We start from the raw sequence: 18,240 nt of genomic DNA on the forward strand, positions 1-18,240 counted from the left end.
TATGAACAAACCCTTTTTCCGGTTTACGTTAAGAGTCTGGATCTGATGCTTAATTTTTGTTTTGCGGTATTGAGCTCTTGAATTTTCTTTTTTCTTATGTATCATCATGTTTTCTCTATCTGGGACCTTAAAATTTGCTTAAGTATAAGAGGGTACAGCTTCTAACACATTCAATAAGATAATATGAAATTATAAGAAAGTTTAGAGAGATCGTTTGTTCTAGTACTTACTTTCCACTAAGAATATCATTGCGTATTTGAAGACAAAGTTGATATCTGTAATGAGAAAAAATACAAAATACTTTGAATGACTTTAAAAAATTAAGCAATTGAATGAAGTCCAAGAAACAAAATATTTTGATCTCAATGCTGGTACAGATAATGTTACTTGTAAAAGACAGCCGTTCACAATTTTTCTGATGAAAGGAAGTATTATAATGATATAAACTTAAGGAGAAAAATTCACCTTGCAATTATCAAGTTTGATATTAAATACAAAACTTGAAAACATCAAACTCTAACTATCTGATGCAAGAGCTGATGAATTCTCAATCCTTTTCCTTTCTCAAAACATTGGAATCTAAATTACCAATGTCATTGCAAAGAAACTGACATTTTTTTCAATTTAAATATGGTTCTGAAGGACTGATGCAGATTAAATTAACAGTAGAATTGCCTGTAAAAATGTGTAAGGATGGATTTTTAAGCATACCTTGTTATGTCTTCCTGTAACTGTGAGGGGTCTGGAGGGTAAAATTTGACTTCAAAATTGAACTTCCATGGTTCATCTGCAAAATGAAGCACAAAATTTTAAATGATGATTGTATAAAAAATAAGAAAAAGGCCTATTTTAAAACTCTTTGTTATTATTTAATGTTTGACTAAGGGACAAATACCTTTTTCCCAACGTAATATTTTGGTTAAAAAGGCTTCCTTCTTCCTTAATCGAGTGATACGTCGCTAATGAATGAGTTATGAAAGAAAATTTCAAAACTTGCCAAATGTTATAACATCTCATTGTTTCAGCAAGGCCACTTTTGTAAAATAAATAGGAAATTTTCAAAAATTTACTCGGCTGTAATTGTGAGATGGTAAAAAGCACTAATTTTTTTTTCTTATTTTCTTTTCTTAACAACCTTTCCAATAATGAATCTTGAGATAAGGCAGAGCTTCTCTTTTTGAAAAAATAATAGAGGTCTACTCTACGGTCCCTCAAAATTTTGAAAACAGAAAAAGTTAGCTCCTTTTGAAATAGGTATATCCCTGATGCATCGGAATTTTGAACTTATCCTTTGGAAGTTATAGAAGCAAAGTTAATTCTTGATGGAATGAACGCAAACACTGCCTGGTCCTCACTATCTTTAAATCATGAGTTTAAAAAAAAAATTAAAAAATAAAAAATTGGATTATTTTCAGGGCTTAAAATAAAAGAGAGAGAGAGTGAGAAAGTGCCTCAGATATATAAAATCTGATCATGGATTCTTACTTTTGAGGAATTTGGAGATCCTTTTGTCTAACTCTAACCAATTGTGTGGATCATGTCTATCTTCATAGGACAAACCAAAATAATCACGTTCTAATAAATCTAATGAGTCGCATACTTCTTCGAAAAGTTCTTCACCCTTGGCTTTCCTCTGTAACAGAAAATAAAAAAATATGTAATGCAAGACGACAATCATCTGAGATTACTATTTCATAAAAGGAAAGAGTAATTTTTTCGGGACAAATCAGGACGCTTGGAGTCACTTGGACTCGTTCGATATTCAAAAACGCGATTTTTCCCTGATTTTGAGCCATTTAAATTTTACTTTTCCCCTTTGGTCTGAGGGCATTTTTTAGAGAAAGGACGAGGGCGGATCGTCCCCCCTTCCATTTTAGAGTTGACCTTTCTTTGAGGGTAATTTCGATCTACTCTACGGTATCGGAGGAAATTTTTTTTTAAAGTTTGCCCCTAGCCCTTAAGAAAATTTGTTCTCCTAACAACTTTTAGCCCCTCTCCCCCACCTCAGATCAGGGTTGATATTACGCCCCTCCCAATCACAAATCGTCGTTTCCTTGACGAAAGACTTCGACAACCCCCCCCCCCCCCCTCCTCCCTGGACGTCCCAAACCATAACTGTATCCTAGGGTTGTAAAATTGACTCAAATAATTAAATTTTAAACAAGAATATAACCGGTCGAAATTTTGCTGATTTTTTATTATGATTAGCAGAAAAATCAGTGAAATTTTCGGTGAGAACTATCCATCAGTTGCCGAGGAAAAATACAATTTACGAGTAGAAATTTGGCAACTCCGATGTGCAGTTACGTCTTTAAATATCTAGTGTTTGAGAAACAATAAATAAAAAAAAAAAAAAAAAAAAAAAAAAGTTACGTCTTTAAGGCAGGGAAACGGCGAAAATCGTCATCAAAGCACAACACGGAGCGTCCCTTGAAGGACGGTCCAAATCGATGCAGAGATCACGGGCGGATCGATGGGCCGCATTGCGAAATAAAAAAGAGCATACTTCCGTGCTACGGAAGAACACCGTAAAAACCTTCGGGCGTTGCCAAATTTCCTCAAGCAAAATACGAATTTTCAGGAGAGTTTATCAAAATTCTCCCCCCGATTTCGCAGGAAATTTAACTCGCAATTCGATCCAAGGCATCCGAAATTTTCGAGGGGGAATATTTCAAACTTTCCTCAAAAATAAAATTTCGATCGGAGGAAATTCAGCAACATCAGCATGTTCATAAGGCCTTTAGCACGACAGCGCTCTGTCACGGGTAACCCCCGGGGTTGGGGGGGGGGGGGTGATGAACCCACGGGGGTCACGGAAGAGTAACTGGGTCGCTCAACGTGGCGGCGCACAGTGGATCGAGTCGATAGGAGAGGTCGGACAAAATTTGGAGACTTTAAACGCTCATAACTCCGTTCATACAAACTTTCGAGATTTTAAAAAAGGTTCCATAGATCGTATTCGATACATCAAACGGGTGAGATTGTATCGATATCGATTGGTTCAAAACATAAACATAGCCTCAAAAGTAAATTCAGAAATCTGAGAGAACGGGTCTTTTGTAACAGATTTTTTATTTTTTAGAGTACCAAATGCCAATTCAAAGTGAAATTGTCAGGAAATTTCTCATTTTCAGCTTTACCAACTTAAATCCTTACAGTTTGATTTGAGGTTATGTTCTATTGTTTTGAACCAAACGATACATCGAACCGTTATCGAATACGGTCTATTGGTTTCCTCGAGAAATTTTCCTCTCGATGAACCCCTTGAAATTTAAAATGTGACGAAATAAACATCGAAATTTGTAGTTTTAGTCAAAAATTTCACGTCGAAATTCTCCGATTGACTGGATCCACTTTGCGGCGGCTGAAACGCGGGCTCTGCCTTATTAATGGAGCAAGGGTTCAGGAATAACGTATGATTATTGTTCGCAGAAAAACGGGAGGCAGGAACAAGCGAGCGAGGCGAGGCGAGCCTGGCCTGCCTGGTGGCGCCAGGCGCATAAATTTCATACAACCTTCCATTAGATGCATTAATGCTCCTAACGTTTCAACCCAAACACCGACTCCTGCATGGCTCCCGTAAACATGCAAGCCGGCATCAATTAAGTAACTGCGCTTTGAGCCATTAGTCAACGCTTCGGCTCTGAAATAACCCTGGGGGGCTCGGAAACAGGGCGATGGGCTCAACTTGAAATGCATCACTCGACAGGGTGAGAAATAAAATATTTCGAAGTATATCGTCTTGTGAGAAGAGCCAGGCACGTAGAATCGTAGACGAAACGTAGGAGTAGTAGTAGTAGTGTAGCAGAATGCCCACCCCCCCCCCCCAAAAAAAAGAAGAAGAAGCAAGAGGATCTCTAATCCCCTCCACCGAGACAAAATCCTGAACAAGTGTCTAAAAAAGTCTACTCTCCAACCATAATTTCATTATTTTCCGAGCCCATTCCTTACTCTCCTTCAAAATTTGTAAATACCCTGACTTTTGGATAAAACTTTCACTTATGAAGCATGTTGAAGTCGTTTTTGTGACAAAAGAACGCAACCCCATTCGAAGGTCGCAAAATTGACTGGAAAAATTCAATTTTTAACGAGGAATAAATTCATATTCGAAATTAGTGATTTTTTGAAAAGAAAGCTACGTGAAAATTCGGTTAAAAATGTTCGTCAGTTCTTGACAACAGTGTTTGAAACTCGGCATCAAGTCTCGTTGTCAGCAGCCATCTGGCCTGCAACTTTTCTTCTTAGGGCCATCTCAGATTCCAGAGGAGCCAAAATAAAAAATTGCCCTTCCGAAATGCCACGAGTCGGGAGCATCGTGCAGAATGCGCCGGAAAATCCCGAAAACGAAGTTAAACAACGATTTTCTTAGCGGCCATAGGCGGTTTCTTGCCGGCAAATTGCTGTTTGGCCGTGTGTTTTAAACACTGCTCGGCAAGAACAACAATTTTGAATAGAAATTTTGCGCCGTTGATATGTAGTTACGTTCTTTCGTCTCGGAGACGGCGCACGGTGGATCGAGTCAATTAGAGAGGTCGGACATTAAAGTTTTGACTAAAACTGCAAATTTTGGTGTTTATTTCGTCACATTTATAATTTTAAGGGGTGCTTCTTGAAGAAAATTTGACGAGGAAACCGATGGAACCACTTTCAGAACTTCAAAAATTTGTATAAACGGAGTTGTAAGCGTTTAAAGTTTCCAAATTTTGTCCGACCTCTCCTATTGACCCGATCCATTGTGCGGCGATGCAAATAACGTTACTTAACGGGATGACCAGGAGGTTCGAAATCTTTTTTTTTCCCCCAATAGGTTCTTTAAATAGTTTTCCAGAGGTGTAGGAGGATGAGTAGGGCTCAGGGCAAATTAATTTTGTGCAATCATCGAACTCCGTAGGATGACTTGATTCTCCTTGTTAACAGAAAGACGAGAAAGGGCAGGAAATGAGCCCGGGAGGGCACAGGTGCGCGGGGGTAGAGGGAGCAGGATGAAGGGGAAACAACCTAAAACCGGCGGCGGCCGCGCCCGGAAGAAAGCCAACGGAAATTGAGTTGCATGAGACCGCTCAATTTTCTACCGTTTTAATTAACAAGATTGCTCTGCGTTCATTTTTTAGGGTGGTTGCGTCTCCGTCTCCCGGACAAGTCGATACTAGCAAACAAGTAGTAAGACACAGTCTGGATTTTAGTCAAACCTCTTTCGCCGCAGTTTTTCGCCAAGTTCTGAAAATGGTCGTTTCGCAGTGTTTTTTTTCCATTTTTTCTTGTATTTATTTTTTTTTGGTTCATCTTCACGAGCGCGCTGGGGGATGGTGTCTTACTCAGAGACTAACATGTTGTTTTTATTTTCTTCCTCTTTAATCAACGACTGTGTTTTTGAAGCAGACTTATTTATGCTAAAAGGAACTAAGTTGCAAGGAAATCCTAATGCTCATGGTATCTTCAGCATAAATACGTCCGAATCAAATCCGGTCAAGTGCAGCCGATAGTTAAACAACTTTTTTTTCTTCTTTTTTTTTTTAAAAAAAAAAATAGGCGACTTTTTACCTGACTTTGAATCAACTTTCTTCGTGATGTTCCACTTCTAAGCGCATGAGTTTTACTGTCGATGTTTCTAGGAATCGAGCTCTCTTGGATACCAACAGCAAAACTTCGGCTTTAAAGTAAAGCAAATACACTTGGACTGCATTTTGCAATTTGGAACTATAAATTCTGGCTCATCTAAAAAAACACTTATGTGCGTAGGGGAAACTAATGGCACATACGTTGTTTTTAAACCGGGCCAGAATTTATAGTTCCGAATTGCAAAATGCAGTCCACTTGATTGTGCAAAGGGTCCGGAAACGCGGTCCATTTAAACTTCGAACTTCTAACTGGGAGTTTTTGATCATGGATCCAACTCTCTCCACGTGAAATTTTCAGCTACTTCACAGTGTAAACACGGTAACTGAGAATCAAGAAAGTCAAATATTTTTTTTTGGTTCGAGTCGCTTTCCATCGACCGTGCTGCGCCGCAAATTCGACGACAGAACTTCAACGGCTCGCTAGAAGCGTTAATTAACTTTACAGCCCGTCAACCGCCGCGGAGTCATCACTTCCACGTATTTTTCGGGTACACGTCCCGATTGTGTGCCGCCCCCCCCCCCCCCCCCCCCTCGATAGGCGCCGTCGAGTATCCAGAAACGTGGCCGAACCGGAGAGCACGTCGATCACGTCCACGTCTGTTCTTTCCCCGTAGCAGTTCTGCCGAGCTCGGGAAAAACGTCGTATCAGCCATCAAACGTTGCCAAACTTCCCGTAACAAATCACGAATTTTCGGGAAAATTTGAGCATATTTTCTGCCGATTTTTCAGACAATGGACCACTAGACAAGGTACGAATTTAAGCATGCTGATACATGTTTCTTAACCAGAATTTCACGTAGAGCATGATTCGCGCAACGAAAACTATACTGAAACAAACTCCAAACGAAGATATTAACGTTTTTATTTCACATTGGTCACGAGGAATTTGAACTGCCCGCTGACAAGAAACTCAAAGCTCTACGTGAGTCAAATCGCGCACTACAACGGTTTCTGCAAGCCTCTCAATCGAGCAATGTTCATTTTCCACCATGTGTTGTTCAAACTATAAGAAAATTGCTACTGCTGAGCCAAAGCGTCATAAGATTGAGGTTGCCAGATTTTAATATCGCAGAGACTGTCATGATAACGTTTAGCGCACGATGTGAATCACGCAGAGTATTGAGTTTTCATGAGCGGGTGGTTTGAATTCACGCATCAAGAATCATTAAATATCTTTGGAAGGAGTTGTTTTTGGTAATTTTCGTTGTGTGCGTCGTATTTTACGTGAAATTTTGGTTAAGAAACATGTATCAGAATGCTGAAATTCGTACCTTGTCTAGTGGTCCATTTTCTTCGAAATTTGATCTAGAGTGCCTGGAAATTTCAAGGAAGCAAATTCATAATTTTCTACGGAAACAAATATTTTTAGAAGAGGAAATTTGGCAACATTCGAACGCTCGTACGCCGTTTTTCCTCAGCGCGGCATAGAGTTCCTCGCGACCGCGCCGATTGGTTATCAGCTGCCGGTTTATTGCTGGGTCGCCGCGGCTTCAACCGGTTGCTGGAAAGTATCGATGACGTCACTAAGATGGCCGTGGCGGGGGGTCGGGAGGGGGACGGGGAACGGGGGGACAGAGGGGGGGGGCACGCCTCTTGGCCTCAACAATAACATCGCACATCGGCGGCATTCGTCATAGCGTGTCCATGTCATACCAGAGCTCCGTTGTTGCCAGATCGCTCTCGGTTAAAACTGCCTGGACGCCAACGTATAACGTCGGTACCAGTGGTGTGGCGTGCTTTGTGATACATCGATTGATCTCCCATATAAACCTATGGAAAAGGATCGATAGACAGGGCGTTCGCAACAAACACCTTGATAATCGATTCTTTACCATGGCTTCAAATGGAGAAATATCGATAATCGATAATTCACGCTCGCCACGGGGGTACGTAGCACAATGGAGCGAGTCAACGGGAGAAGTCGGACAAAATTTTGAAACTTTAAAAGCTCATAACTCCGTTCATAAAAAAACTGTGCGATTTAAAAGTGGATCCATTGGTTTTCTCGTGAAATGTTCCTCTAGGAACCCCCATTTATATTGAAAATGTGATGAAATAAACATCGAACAGGGTGTCTAGTTTTTTATCCTTCTGGGAAATCCTGATTTTTTCCTGATTTTTTAACTGCCAGATCCTGATTTCACAATTTTCCAAATCCTGATCAAATCCTGATCAAATCCTGATCAAATCCTGAATTTTTGCTGAGAAGAAGAGGCGAATGTAACTTCACAAACATAGCTCGATAAAAATATCCGATCGGACGGGCGACTTTTCTCAAATCCTGATGAAATCATGATTAAATCCTGATTTAGTCGGGAAAATCGTTAAAATCCTGATGCTAGACACCCTGTCTAAATTTGCAGTTTCAGTCAAAAATTTAATGTCCGACCTTTCTGATTGACTCCTGTGCGTCGGTTCTCTGCGCGACTGGCCTGCATCAGAATGCAGAGCTTGTGCGCTGCGACACCATGACAGGATACGAGTCGTGTAATGATGAGTGAGTGATCGAATCAGAATGACAATTCGTCATCCCCCCCCCCCTTCTCATAATTCAACATGATTAGATGGTAAAATGATGGGTGAATCGATGAGGATCGAACTCAGCCCACTTTTGGAATTCCGAATTTCGATATTTTGCAGAAAAATCTGTATCCGGTGATTCCCACATTTTTCAGCTTCGAAACGAGGGCCGGCTGTTCAGGAGATCTGAAAGCCATAATCCACGAAAATTCGCGGGTTTTCTTTGGTATTCCACGTCAGATTTCATAGTGGGCCTGTGCGTGACATGACGGTTGCCCATCTTTACATATTTTACGTCTCAAGTGGTCCCTAACAATCTATCCGATGCTTTGCCTTATGATGAGCAAATTTAAGTTTAACTACATTTTATTGCCAAATTTGGCTGGCTAAGCTGTATAGAACATAGTGATTGATTGAAAAATCTAGCTATACAAGCCAAAATTATCAAGTAATATTTAAAAGTGTACGTAGATGAGAAAAAAATATAAACTTACAAAAAACAAAGCAAAAGTTTCGACCGCCTACAAACTGCGATCTTAATAAGATCGCAGTTTGTAGGCGGTCGAAACGTTTGCTTTGTTTTTTGTAAATTTCATATTTTTTTCTCATCTACATGTACTTTTAAATTTTACTTGTTTATTTTGGCTTGTAGCTCGATTTTGCAATCAATTACTATGTTCTTAACCTTGACTTTTCTCAACTTTAAAAAAATAAGAGACACCTCAGCGCAGGTCAATGAAAGCGCAGAGATACAACTATTCGTAACAAATAAGACGAAAAGACGGGAAAGAGAGAGGACGCGCGTTGCTGACGGCGCAGAGATACAACTATTCATACTTGATGAATGTACGTGGTGTATCTGCAAAATTGAAGGCGCGATGCCGTGAGGCATGAACCGCTACAAATAAGACGAAAGGACGGGAAAGAAAGAGGACGCGCGTTGCTGACGGCGCAGAGATACAACTATTCGTACTTGATGGATGTACGTGGTGTATCTGCAAAATTGAAGGCGCGATGCCGTGAGGCATGAACCGCTACAAATAAGACGAAAGGACGGGAAAGAAAGAGGACGCGCGTTGCTGACGGCGCAGAGATACAACAATTCGTACTTGATGGATGTACGTGGTGTGTCTGCAAAATTGAAGGCGAGATGGCGTGAGGCATGAACCGTTCAGTAGAATGTAAAATCCCGTTTTTCCATTCCACAAAAGGGCTTCACGCCTACTTCAACATTGTTTCTTACGCAGCTTCCTGGAGCACACCCCATCTTTCCCACTCGTCTATGATTCCGTTCACTGAAACATGTAGTCCGATTCATTCACAGACAGAGGTTCGATACGAATTTCTGCATCAATTAAAGGCTATTCTGCCGTGCTAAGGAAAAACGTCGTATTAACATTCGAAAGTTGCTAAATTTTTCTTGATAAAACGTGTATTTTGGACGCATTTTAAGCATATTTTCCTCTGAAATTTTCAGATACTATAGATTAAATTGCGTACAAAACCGTCTGAAAATTTTGAGGGAAAATATTTGCAATTTTCCCAGGAAATTCGGTTTTTATCGAAAGAAATTCGGCAACGTTAGAGGGCTCGTACGGCGTTTTTCCTTAACACGGCAGTATTATGAGTGCTGAGGTCGAGGCCAGAGACAAAAACTGCGGAAGGGCAGGGTAGAGCGTATCGAGAGCCACAAAACGGGGGGCAAAAACGCAAAAAAAGGGGGAGGGGGTCCCATTGAACCACTTTGTTCTTGTAGCGCAAAACAGTGGCACGGCCGGGAAGAGATAAAGGCGCACCCGCCCGCGGTCCGGGGTCGGGATGCGGTGAGCGAAAAAGTTGCTTGTTGCCAAATTGTGCTGAAAATTAGCACTATTCCCCACTTGACCCCGTGTTGGAGATCTTATTTTGGTGGCACAACCTGGCAACTTCGGCGAAAGTTCAACGCTCTCGTCAAATAGCCGAGCTGTCATAACAGACGCATACCATTTGCGAATTGGACGTAGTCATGCTAAAAGGAACTATGTGCATAGGGCTTGCGCGCAACGTAGTTCCTTTTAGCTTAAAGACGTCTAATTGAGGCTAAGATCTGCATCTGAGACCGAGCGTCCAGAGTCTGGCTTGTGAGCGGGATTGAAAAATCGCGATCGTAACCGCCGTGCATCAAATCTGGGAAAAACATGTCTCTCGGTTTGTGACGTTTCGGACTTCCTGTCAAATTATACAGGGTGTCTCAAGGTTGACGTGGAAAAATTGAGAGTTGGTCCTGGAGGCGGGGTCAGAATAAATCAAGACGCCTATAGAATTTTTCATTTTTTTCCGATTTCTGTGACGAAATTCCCGGGTGAAAATTCAGGCTTTCCTATCAGTTCTTCGGGATTCTTCAGGGAAAACAAGATTTTCCTTTATGGATACGGAAAACAATCGAATTTACCACATTTAGTATGTTGAGTAAAAGCGTAAAAACACGGAACGCCAATTTTAAAAACAATTTGATCTCACAGAGTTTGAAAACTCAATTTCTAGCACCAAAATTTTAGGTAGATTCCCTGATTTTCCCGGATATTTCCACCTCTCTGATGAATTCTAATACTATTCATTTTTTCCAGGTCCTAAACGCCTTTCCCCTTATAAACGGGTATCATAAACCATTCGAGCTGCAACCCTCCCCAACGGATCGCCAAAAGATGTGACATAAACTCCAATAATGTTTAACGCACATCCTGGATTTTTCAAAAACAATCATTATCGAGTGTGTATTTTGAAAGTTTCTGATGAAAAGTTACTGTTCTCCTTATTTTGATTATCCGCATTACAGGTCATGCTAAACAGCATGAATTTCGTGCGATTTTACTCGTAAAAATGTAATCGGTTGGCTGTATCTCTTGAAGTGGATTTTCAGCATTTTGAAAAACAATTCGATGGTGCGCCTATAGGATAGTCGGTCGATCGATGAATTGATGATTTCTGGATTTTAGAACAGTTCTGAAACATTTTCGAGCTTCACAAATCGATGAAATAAGTTTCCGTATTTGTACGCCTGATTTGACCAAAAATCACTCTCAAATAATTCGGTGTAAAGCAACTTCAAAAATATTTTCTGGACAAAAAACGTACGTTGTGTAGTTGTGTACGTACCTGAGGTTTTGTTCGTGCAGTTCCTGCTGACGATAAGATGCTCGAAAATTTTTAGGAGACGTCCTAAAATCCAGAAATTACCAACTGGACAGGATTTTGCAATTAGGAACTATAATTTCTGGCATAGTTTAGAAACAACTAATGTATCATTAGTTTCCCTGAGCATATACGTGTTTTTACAGGTGAGTCAGAAATTGTAGTACCAAATAGAAAAACCTAGTCCAATTGGTCGATCGACTGTCGAATCGTTCCTCAGAATGCTGAGGAACCATCTTAAGTTCAACAGATCCATTCAAGCCCTGGTAAAAATTGGCGATAAGAGCTGCGTTTCAAAATACCATAGGAATTCTTATAGCCAACTAAAGAAGGCTACAGAAAAGCATATAGCTGGCTGTAGAATGCGGAGAAAATCATACGGCCGGGCTATACGAAGCGACACAAAATTATGCAGCCGGGCTATCGTTCCTATCGCAGGGCTTTACACTTTATCGCCTGGCTGTTGCTTTTTCGCCATCGATTATACTTAAAAGGCTATAAGAAATTGTATAGAAATTTGTGTGCTTTGGAAATCATTAAGTTTGATACGGAACCACCTTAATATTGACAAAACACACATTATATTTTCCTTTAATACGTAGTTTTTTTCATCAATTAAAATGAGAATAATCCATACAGGATGTGCAAACATTTCAAAATCATGAGTTGAATAACGCTGACTCCCCCAGATTAAATATTAGAGCCTAAAACAAAGCGGAGCGGCGACGCACTGGCGCCTACAAACCAAACAGGGATACTTCATGCATTGCGCAACGCGTGAAGTATCCCTGTTGGGTTTGTAGGCGCCAATGCGCGTTTCGCGCTGGCTGCCCGCCTGCCGCGCCGCAGCGTGCCACGGCGCTTGAAGCAACTATTTCATACCAGAGGTATTGCACAGTATCATACGAAACTGAAGGCGCTCTAATATATTAGTAATGGCAGGCATCCATCAAAAGTACGGAGCTTTCCTCGCAAAATAAATCAAGATACTACGGCCCAAAAAGAGAGCAGTATTCCAAAAACTCACTAAGTCCTAGCATCCGTAATTAGTAACGCTTAGCATACACTTCATCGCCTGGCTGTTGCTTAGTCGCCATCGGCTATAAAAGGATATAAGAAATTGTGTAGCCGGCTATGGAAGCTATTGGAAATCTTACAGCCGGCTGTAGGCCTATGGTATTTTGGAACACAGATTCTACTGCCAAATGTTGCCAGGGAGAATTACGATTATCGAGACTAAAAAATACAGCCTTTGAGCTGTTGTTGACCCAACAGTGAGGAATGGCCAATAGAAAATACTAATGGACTGCATTTCCCAATATGGAACTACAATTCCTACTCATTTATGAAACTATCTGTATACTTAGGAGGACTACTGGTACATATCGACGGTGTAGGTCCGCAACCACGTATCTCGGTTTGCGACGTCGCAAACTTCCTGTCATACTTTATTTTTTAAACGAAAAACTACTCAACGGCAATTCTTTAAAACTGTCAAGATTTACCTTGTCTGCGCGAAGAAAATTCTTCAAAAACTTCAGGGAATGATGTCTATTTGTTCTCCTTTAAAAAAATAATATAAAAGCGGAGATTTTCAAAAACCGCGAACGAGATATCGACGGTGAAACTACCAAACCACGTATCTCGTTTGGGGTGTTTAAAAATCTACGCTCACATTTTATTTTTTTGAAGTAGACCAAATCAATATCATTCCTTGAAATTTTCACGGAATTTTCTCCGCACAAAGAGGGAAAATCACAGAAATTTTCAAGACTGGATGTTACGTAGTTTTTCATTTAAAAAATAAAGTATGACAGGAAGTCTGCGACGTCGCAAACCGAGATACGTGGTTTGGTAGTTTCACCGTCGATATGTGGTTGCGGACTTACGCCGCACAGCGGATCGAGTCAATCAGAGAGGTCGGACATGAAATTATGGACTATAAAACTGAGTATTTTGGTGTTTATTTCGTCACATTTTAAATTTCGAGGGGTGCTTCCTAAAGAAAATTTCACGAGGAAACCAATAACACCACTTTCGGAATCTTAAATTTTTGCACTAAAAGCGTTACAAGCGTTTAAAGTTTCCAAATTTTGTCCGACCTCTTCATTTGACTCGATCCACTGAGATGCTGTTACAAAAATGAGCCAGAAATTGTGGTTCCTAATCGCAAAATATGGTTCAATTAATTATTGACGGAGAATTTGGTATGTTCCTTGAAAGTAGATGCTAAAAGGATGAAACGACTTACGTCGACGTTTGTTTCGTAGATGGAGCCATCGAGGAGCACGATCTTGCAGAGGACAGTTTTGCCGCGGGGAGCGGGCGATTTTTTCGGCGAGGTCGTTTTCGTCACCGTTTCCGGCGGGGAAATTTCCGACATCTTTATTTCCTCCGGCATCTTCCCTCAGGTTCTCCTACTCAGCTCCTGGAACAAAATAAATCAAAACACATGAGTTACACGGTGGCAATGTGGTACACGGTTGCTATGGGCTCGAGATTTGAGTTTCAAAAAACAAAAAATTACCTTCCCTTTTCATGCAAAACAATGCGAAAATCAAACGAGATATGAAGAAAGAAACAGGAATGAAAGAAAGTGAAAAAAAATCGACGACTCGGAGAAATGATTGCTCTACTTGGCGCACCTAGAAAAAAGGACAGAAGTATAGGACAAAGCCCGAGTGTTCTCATTTGGTTTTACTCCCCCCCCCCCTCCAAATTAGACTTACATGCAAGAAGAAGTAAAATAAATAAATTTCTCAAGACTAGCCATTGGTAAATTCATTAGCGAATGTAGGTATATACTTTCAAATAATATAAAATCGCTTTCTGCGGGTATGAGATTTTCAACATTTTTCGAGCAAAAACTTGCAAACCTCTGCCACTGGAGGCCCCCATTCCTTTCCAGAGACCCCCTTCCGCCTTCCCGCTGGGTAGGCCCTTTCCACAGACCCCCTTTCCGCTGGATAGGCCCTTTCCAGGGACCCCCTTTCCGCTGGATAGGCCCTTTCCAGGGACCCTTTCCAGAGACCCCCTTCCCGCTGGGTAGGCCCTTTCCAGAGACCCTTTTCTCGCTGGATAGGCCCTTTCGAGTGACCCCCTATCCGCTGGGGGCCCGAGGGGAGGGCTTTTTCATAGACCATCTTCCGGCTGGAGAGCCCTTTCCAGAGAACCACTTCCCCACTTCTCTGGACCTGGGTCCGTAGTGACCTACCACGCTATCGAGTCCATCATGACGTCCTGACACGAACTGCAAGTGAGTTCTCTCGAATCAGACCCGCCGCACTCGAAGCGAAAGGTGTTGACTCCTCAGCCTGGACCCCCTCATTCATAATCGTTTTTGTTTTCCGTCGCGTCATCCGGGGTCGCGCGACGCAGCTTAAAAAGTCGGCCGGACGACTGCAGTGCTCAGGAAGAACGCATGAACATTCGAAAGTTGCCGAATTTCCTTTCATAACATTTTTATTTTTGAGGAAAGTCAATAATACTTTTCCTTGAAATTTTAAGGAGCTTTGGAACAAAATACGAACAACATTCTTGGAAAAATTGAAAGAAAAATATTCATCAGTTTACCAGGGAATTCGTGTTTTACCACAGAAATTTGGCAACGCCTGGAGGCTCATACGGCGTTTTTCCTCAGCGAGGTAGGAGAGGGCCGAAGACAACGGCGGGAATGGGCCGCGCGCGTGTGTTGATGAACTCGGGCGGAAGCAACGCCAGGCGAGAATGATCGACTATCGATACTTCCCCATTTGAAGCCATGGTAAAGAATCGATTATTAAAGTTTCGTTGCGAACGCAAAGTTAATCGATCCTCTTCCATGGATTTAAATGGCAGATCAATCGATGTATCGCGAAGCACGCCACGCCACCGGGCGGAAACCAGGAGGAAGGTGGGCGGTAGCACTTGAAAGAGCTGTAAGTTCGGCGTCCGAGTCATAAATTCATAACGGGCTCACCGCAGCGGGGACCGGGGAGGGACCCGGCACAAGTGCGCTACGGCTACGGCCGCCTCTTAATGATCACTTAGGTGAAGCGCTAATTAGGAGCAGACGTGCCACGGTCACCAGATTGTGTCCCGGAATCCGTCTGATTTGTGACCCAAGAGCGCAGCTGAACTGGTTCGTTGATTCAGATCCAATGAGGCGAATTTTACCTAGAGATTCGGTACACACACCCTTACGAAAAAGAAAAAAAAAACCCCGAACCTCCGGTGAACAACGAATCGCAACGTTGTTGGTGTGTGACTTTGGTACCGCCTCGCGAGGTGGTTCTAAAAGAGATTCGATCCATCGAAAACCAACGGATCTGATTGGTCGAATCTGGTAGCAACGGTGTCCGCACTAGTGCTGGTGATTGATGAGACAAACCGGGGCAGGACTTTCCAAAGGGGCTCGAAACTTCAAGAAAAATTCGCTTATGGGTAGCGTGCGCAAGCCACGTTACGGAACTGCATCCTGCTCATTTTAGACCGGAAAAAAGCCAGGGGAAGATTTTTGTAGGGAAAAATGGACGCATTCAAATATACTGCATCCTGGTCATTTAAGACCGGAAAAAAAGCCTGGGGAAGATTTTTGTAGGGAAAACCGGGCGTATTCAAACATATTCAAGAAAAGTAGCAACCGCAATGAACTTTATTCTGGACCTTCAGGTGGGCCGATGGCTATCAAGTCTCAGCCTCAGCTCATCGACGGATTTTTCAAGTCGATGAAAAAAACCGATGAAAGTCGGCGCTTAGAAGTGACTGGAGCGCCTTTAGAAGGAGAAAATAGATACTTCGACAGTGCGGAGACTTTGTGCCAAAAGAAATGACTTTAACATGGGCAAAAGGGGGATAAGGAGGAAAAAGGTTGCCAACTTTTGACCGTTTTTACCTTTGGCACTTGTTGTCAACGCTGGCGTGCGAATGGTGCTTGTAGAAACGAGTTTTCGGGGAAATAGATTCATAAATTAAATATACAAGGTCTGTTCATTCATAGAGAAGAAAAGGAGGTGTTCGCATCTTGGGATTGTTTACCCCGCGAGGATCGGTACAACATGGCGTCGATATCCCAGCAAAATCCGGAGCTCCAAGTATGAAAAACAGACCATAACGTCCGATTTTTTTGCTCAAATCGACTCATGATATAATTTCAAACATTTTATACAGAGAGACTTTTTTCTCGACTACACCATTTCTAAGAAAATCGATGATGAAAATTGTCCGTACCGACCTACGTCATCAAAAAAATCCAAGATGCCCGAAATGCAAACACCTTCTTTTTCCTCTACGCTGTACATTATGCTCATTTCCAAAATCGATACCAGTGGTATACCGATACTAAGTGGTAATAAAAATCAATAGTCCTATTTAGCGCTGATTCTTGTAAGGGGCTGTTCATAAAATACGTAACACTAAATGTGTGATTCCCCCTTCCCCTCCCTTCTTCGTGACGCTTTCCATACGTAGTTCCCTATACTTTAACACATAAAAACAAAAAGCCGTGACGCTCTCCCCGATCCTTCCTCCCTCTAGAGCGTTACGTATTTTGAGAACGGCATCAAGAGGAATATTGGAAATTCATTTGAATTGATAATTCACTGAAACAGAAATGAGACATACGCGCGGTTCTTCCCTAAAGATTTAAGAACTCAATTTTTGCAAAAGGATCCTAAGTAAATCTAGGAACCAATACCAGATTCCTGAGAAAGATGCCCATACATCTGAGATCTACCAGACGCGTCGTTAACGCATGTTCAATTATCCATGTGGTTCCTTGAATTGCTTTCGACGGCTGGTTTATATCATCGCTCATTTGCGACGTGGACCAAGTTGGCTTCTGGATTAATATTAATGCAAATCAGTATGTTTTTATTTACAATTTGACAACGCAGAAAGAGAGCAAACGCGGATACGCACAATAGGCGTGCCGCGTCTCTTCTCTTCTCATGCGTGTTTTAAGGCCTAGTTCCCACGAGCATTTTGCAACGCACATTGCCGAAAATAAGGAGCACGAAATTGAAATACGGAGGAAGCCCGGAGCAGAGCTTCTTATTTAAACCTCGGAAAATATAAAGTGTCGGAGAGTTCCCTTCGAATATATTGTCATGTGAAAATAGAGCTACATATGTGACGAAGCTAGGCAAAATGCGCCTTAAAACAGAAGAGTTGCAAAACCGTACACCACAGACATACCTTACGTATGCCTATACGGATGTCGGTCTTTCGACCGGTATTTAAAATGGTATTCAAGTTGGCAACTCTGTTTTCCTCCATTTAAGTTCATTGAAAATATCGATTTCATGAGGCAAGCTGCCTCAGCAAGGATCGATTGTTTTGCATAAAATTGCATGACGGAAAAACAGTGTTGCCAACTTTCAAGAATCGCCTCTGTCGACTGCACTAATTGTAAGTCTGGTTTGGCGCCTCTGATTGGCCGGTGGTGCGGTTTCGACTCATCGATGGACGTTGCACTTCTGGGTGGAAGCACAGACAAAATTCGGGCCCTGAGATTGATTGGATTACATTTTGCCAGAAAGAACCATTTTTGGCTCATTTTAGAAACAACATATATGCCATTGGTCTCCGTATATAGAAAGGTGCTTTTGTAAGAGCGAGAATTAGTGGTTCCTTATTGGAAAATGTAATCCAATTATTCTGCGATATCTGGCACAAAAAATTCCTTGTATTGACAGCAATTTGGACGATCTTCTTATATCTCCTTCATATTTAGCTCTTTTCCGAAACGAAGATCCAAGCCAAGTTACCATTCCAAAACAGTTCATTCTTCTGAGCGCAGTGACAGATATTTCATGCAGAATTTCACAGATTAAAAACGGCTGGTTTTTCTACGATGCGATAAAACTAGCCAGGAAGCAGCGATGCGACGCGACGTCGCGAACCGAGATACGCTCTTTCCTGGTTTTGCTATCGGTGTGAATGTGTGCCACGA

The 18,240-nt window shown here is 41.8% G+C and overlaps 1 protein-coding gene across 6 annotated transcripts in view; it reads right to left on the minus strand.

Annotated features, from left to right (window-relative positions):
• Positions 1 to 18,240, minus strand: part of cora (erythrocyte membrane protein band 4.1 like coracle) — a 101,696-nt gene that overhangs the window by 16,610 nt on the left and 66,846 nt on the right. For all 6 annotated transcript variants that reach the window (XM_019043203.2, XM_019043212.2, XM_019043195.2 and 3 more), the window contains exons 3-6: positions 13,561 to 13,737; positions 1,486 to 1,633; positions 712 to 787; positions 231 to 275 (exon numbers count right to left, since the gene is read on the minus strand). In XM_019043203.2, coding sequence (XP_018898748.2) covers positions 231 to 275; positions 712 to 787; positions 1,486 to 1,633; positions 13,561 to 13,710 — 419 coding nt within the window. In that variant the 5' untranslated portion in view covers positions 13,711 to 13,737. The remainder of the gene's footprint in view (positions 1 to 230; positions 276 to 711; positions 788 to 1,485; positions 1,634 to 13,560; positions 13,738 to 18,240) is intronic.

The sequence above is a fragment of the Bemisia tabaci genome, chromosome 5 (assembly GCF_918797505.1).
Source record: "Bemisia tabaci chromosome 5, PGI_BMITA_v3".
In the NCBI taxonomy this organism is placed as follows: domain Eukaryota; kingdom Metazoa; phylum Arthropoda; class Insecta; order Hemiptera; family Aleyrodidae; genus Bemisia; species Bemisia tabaci.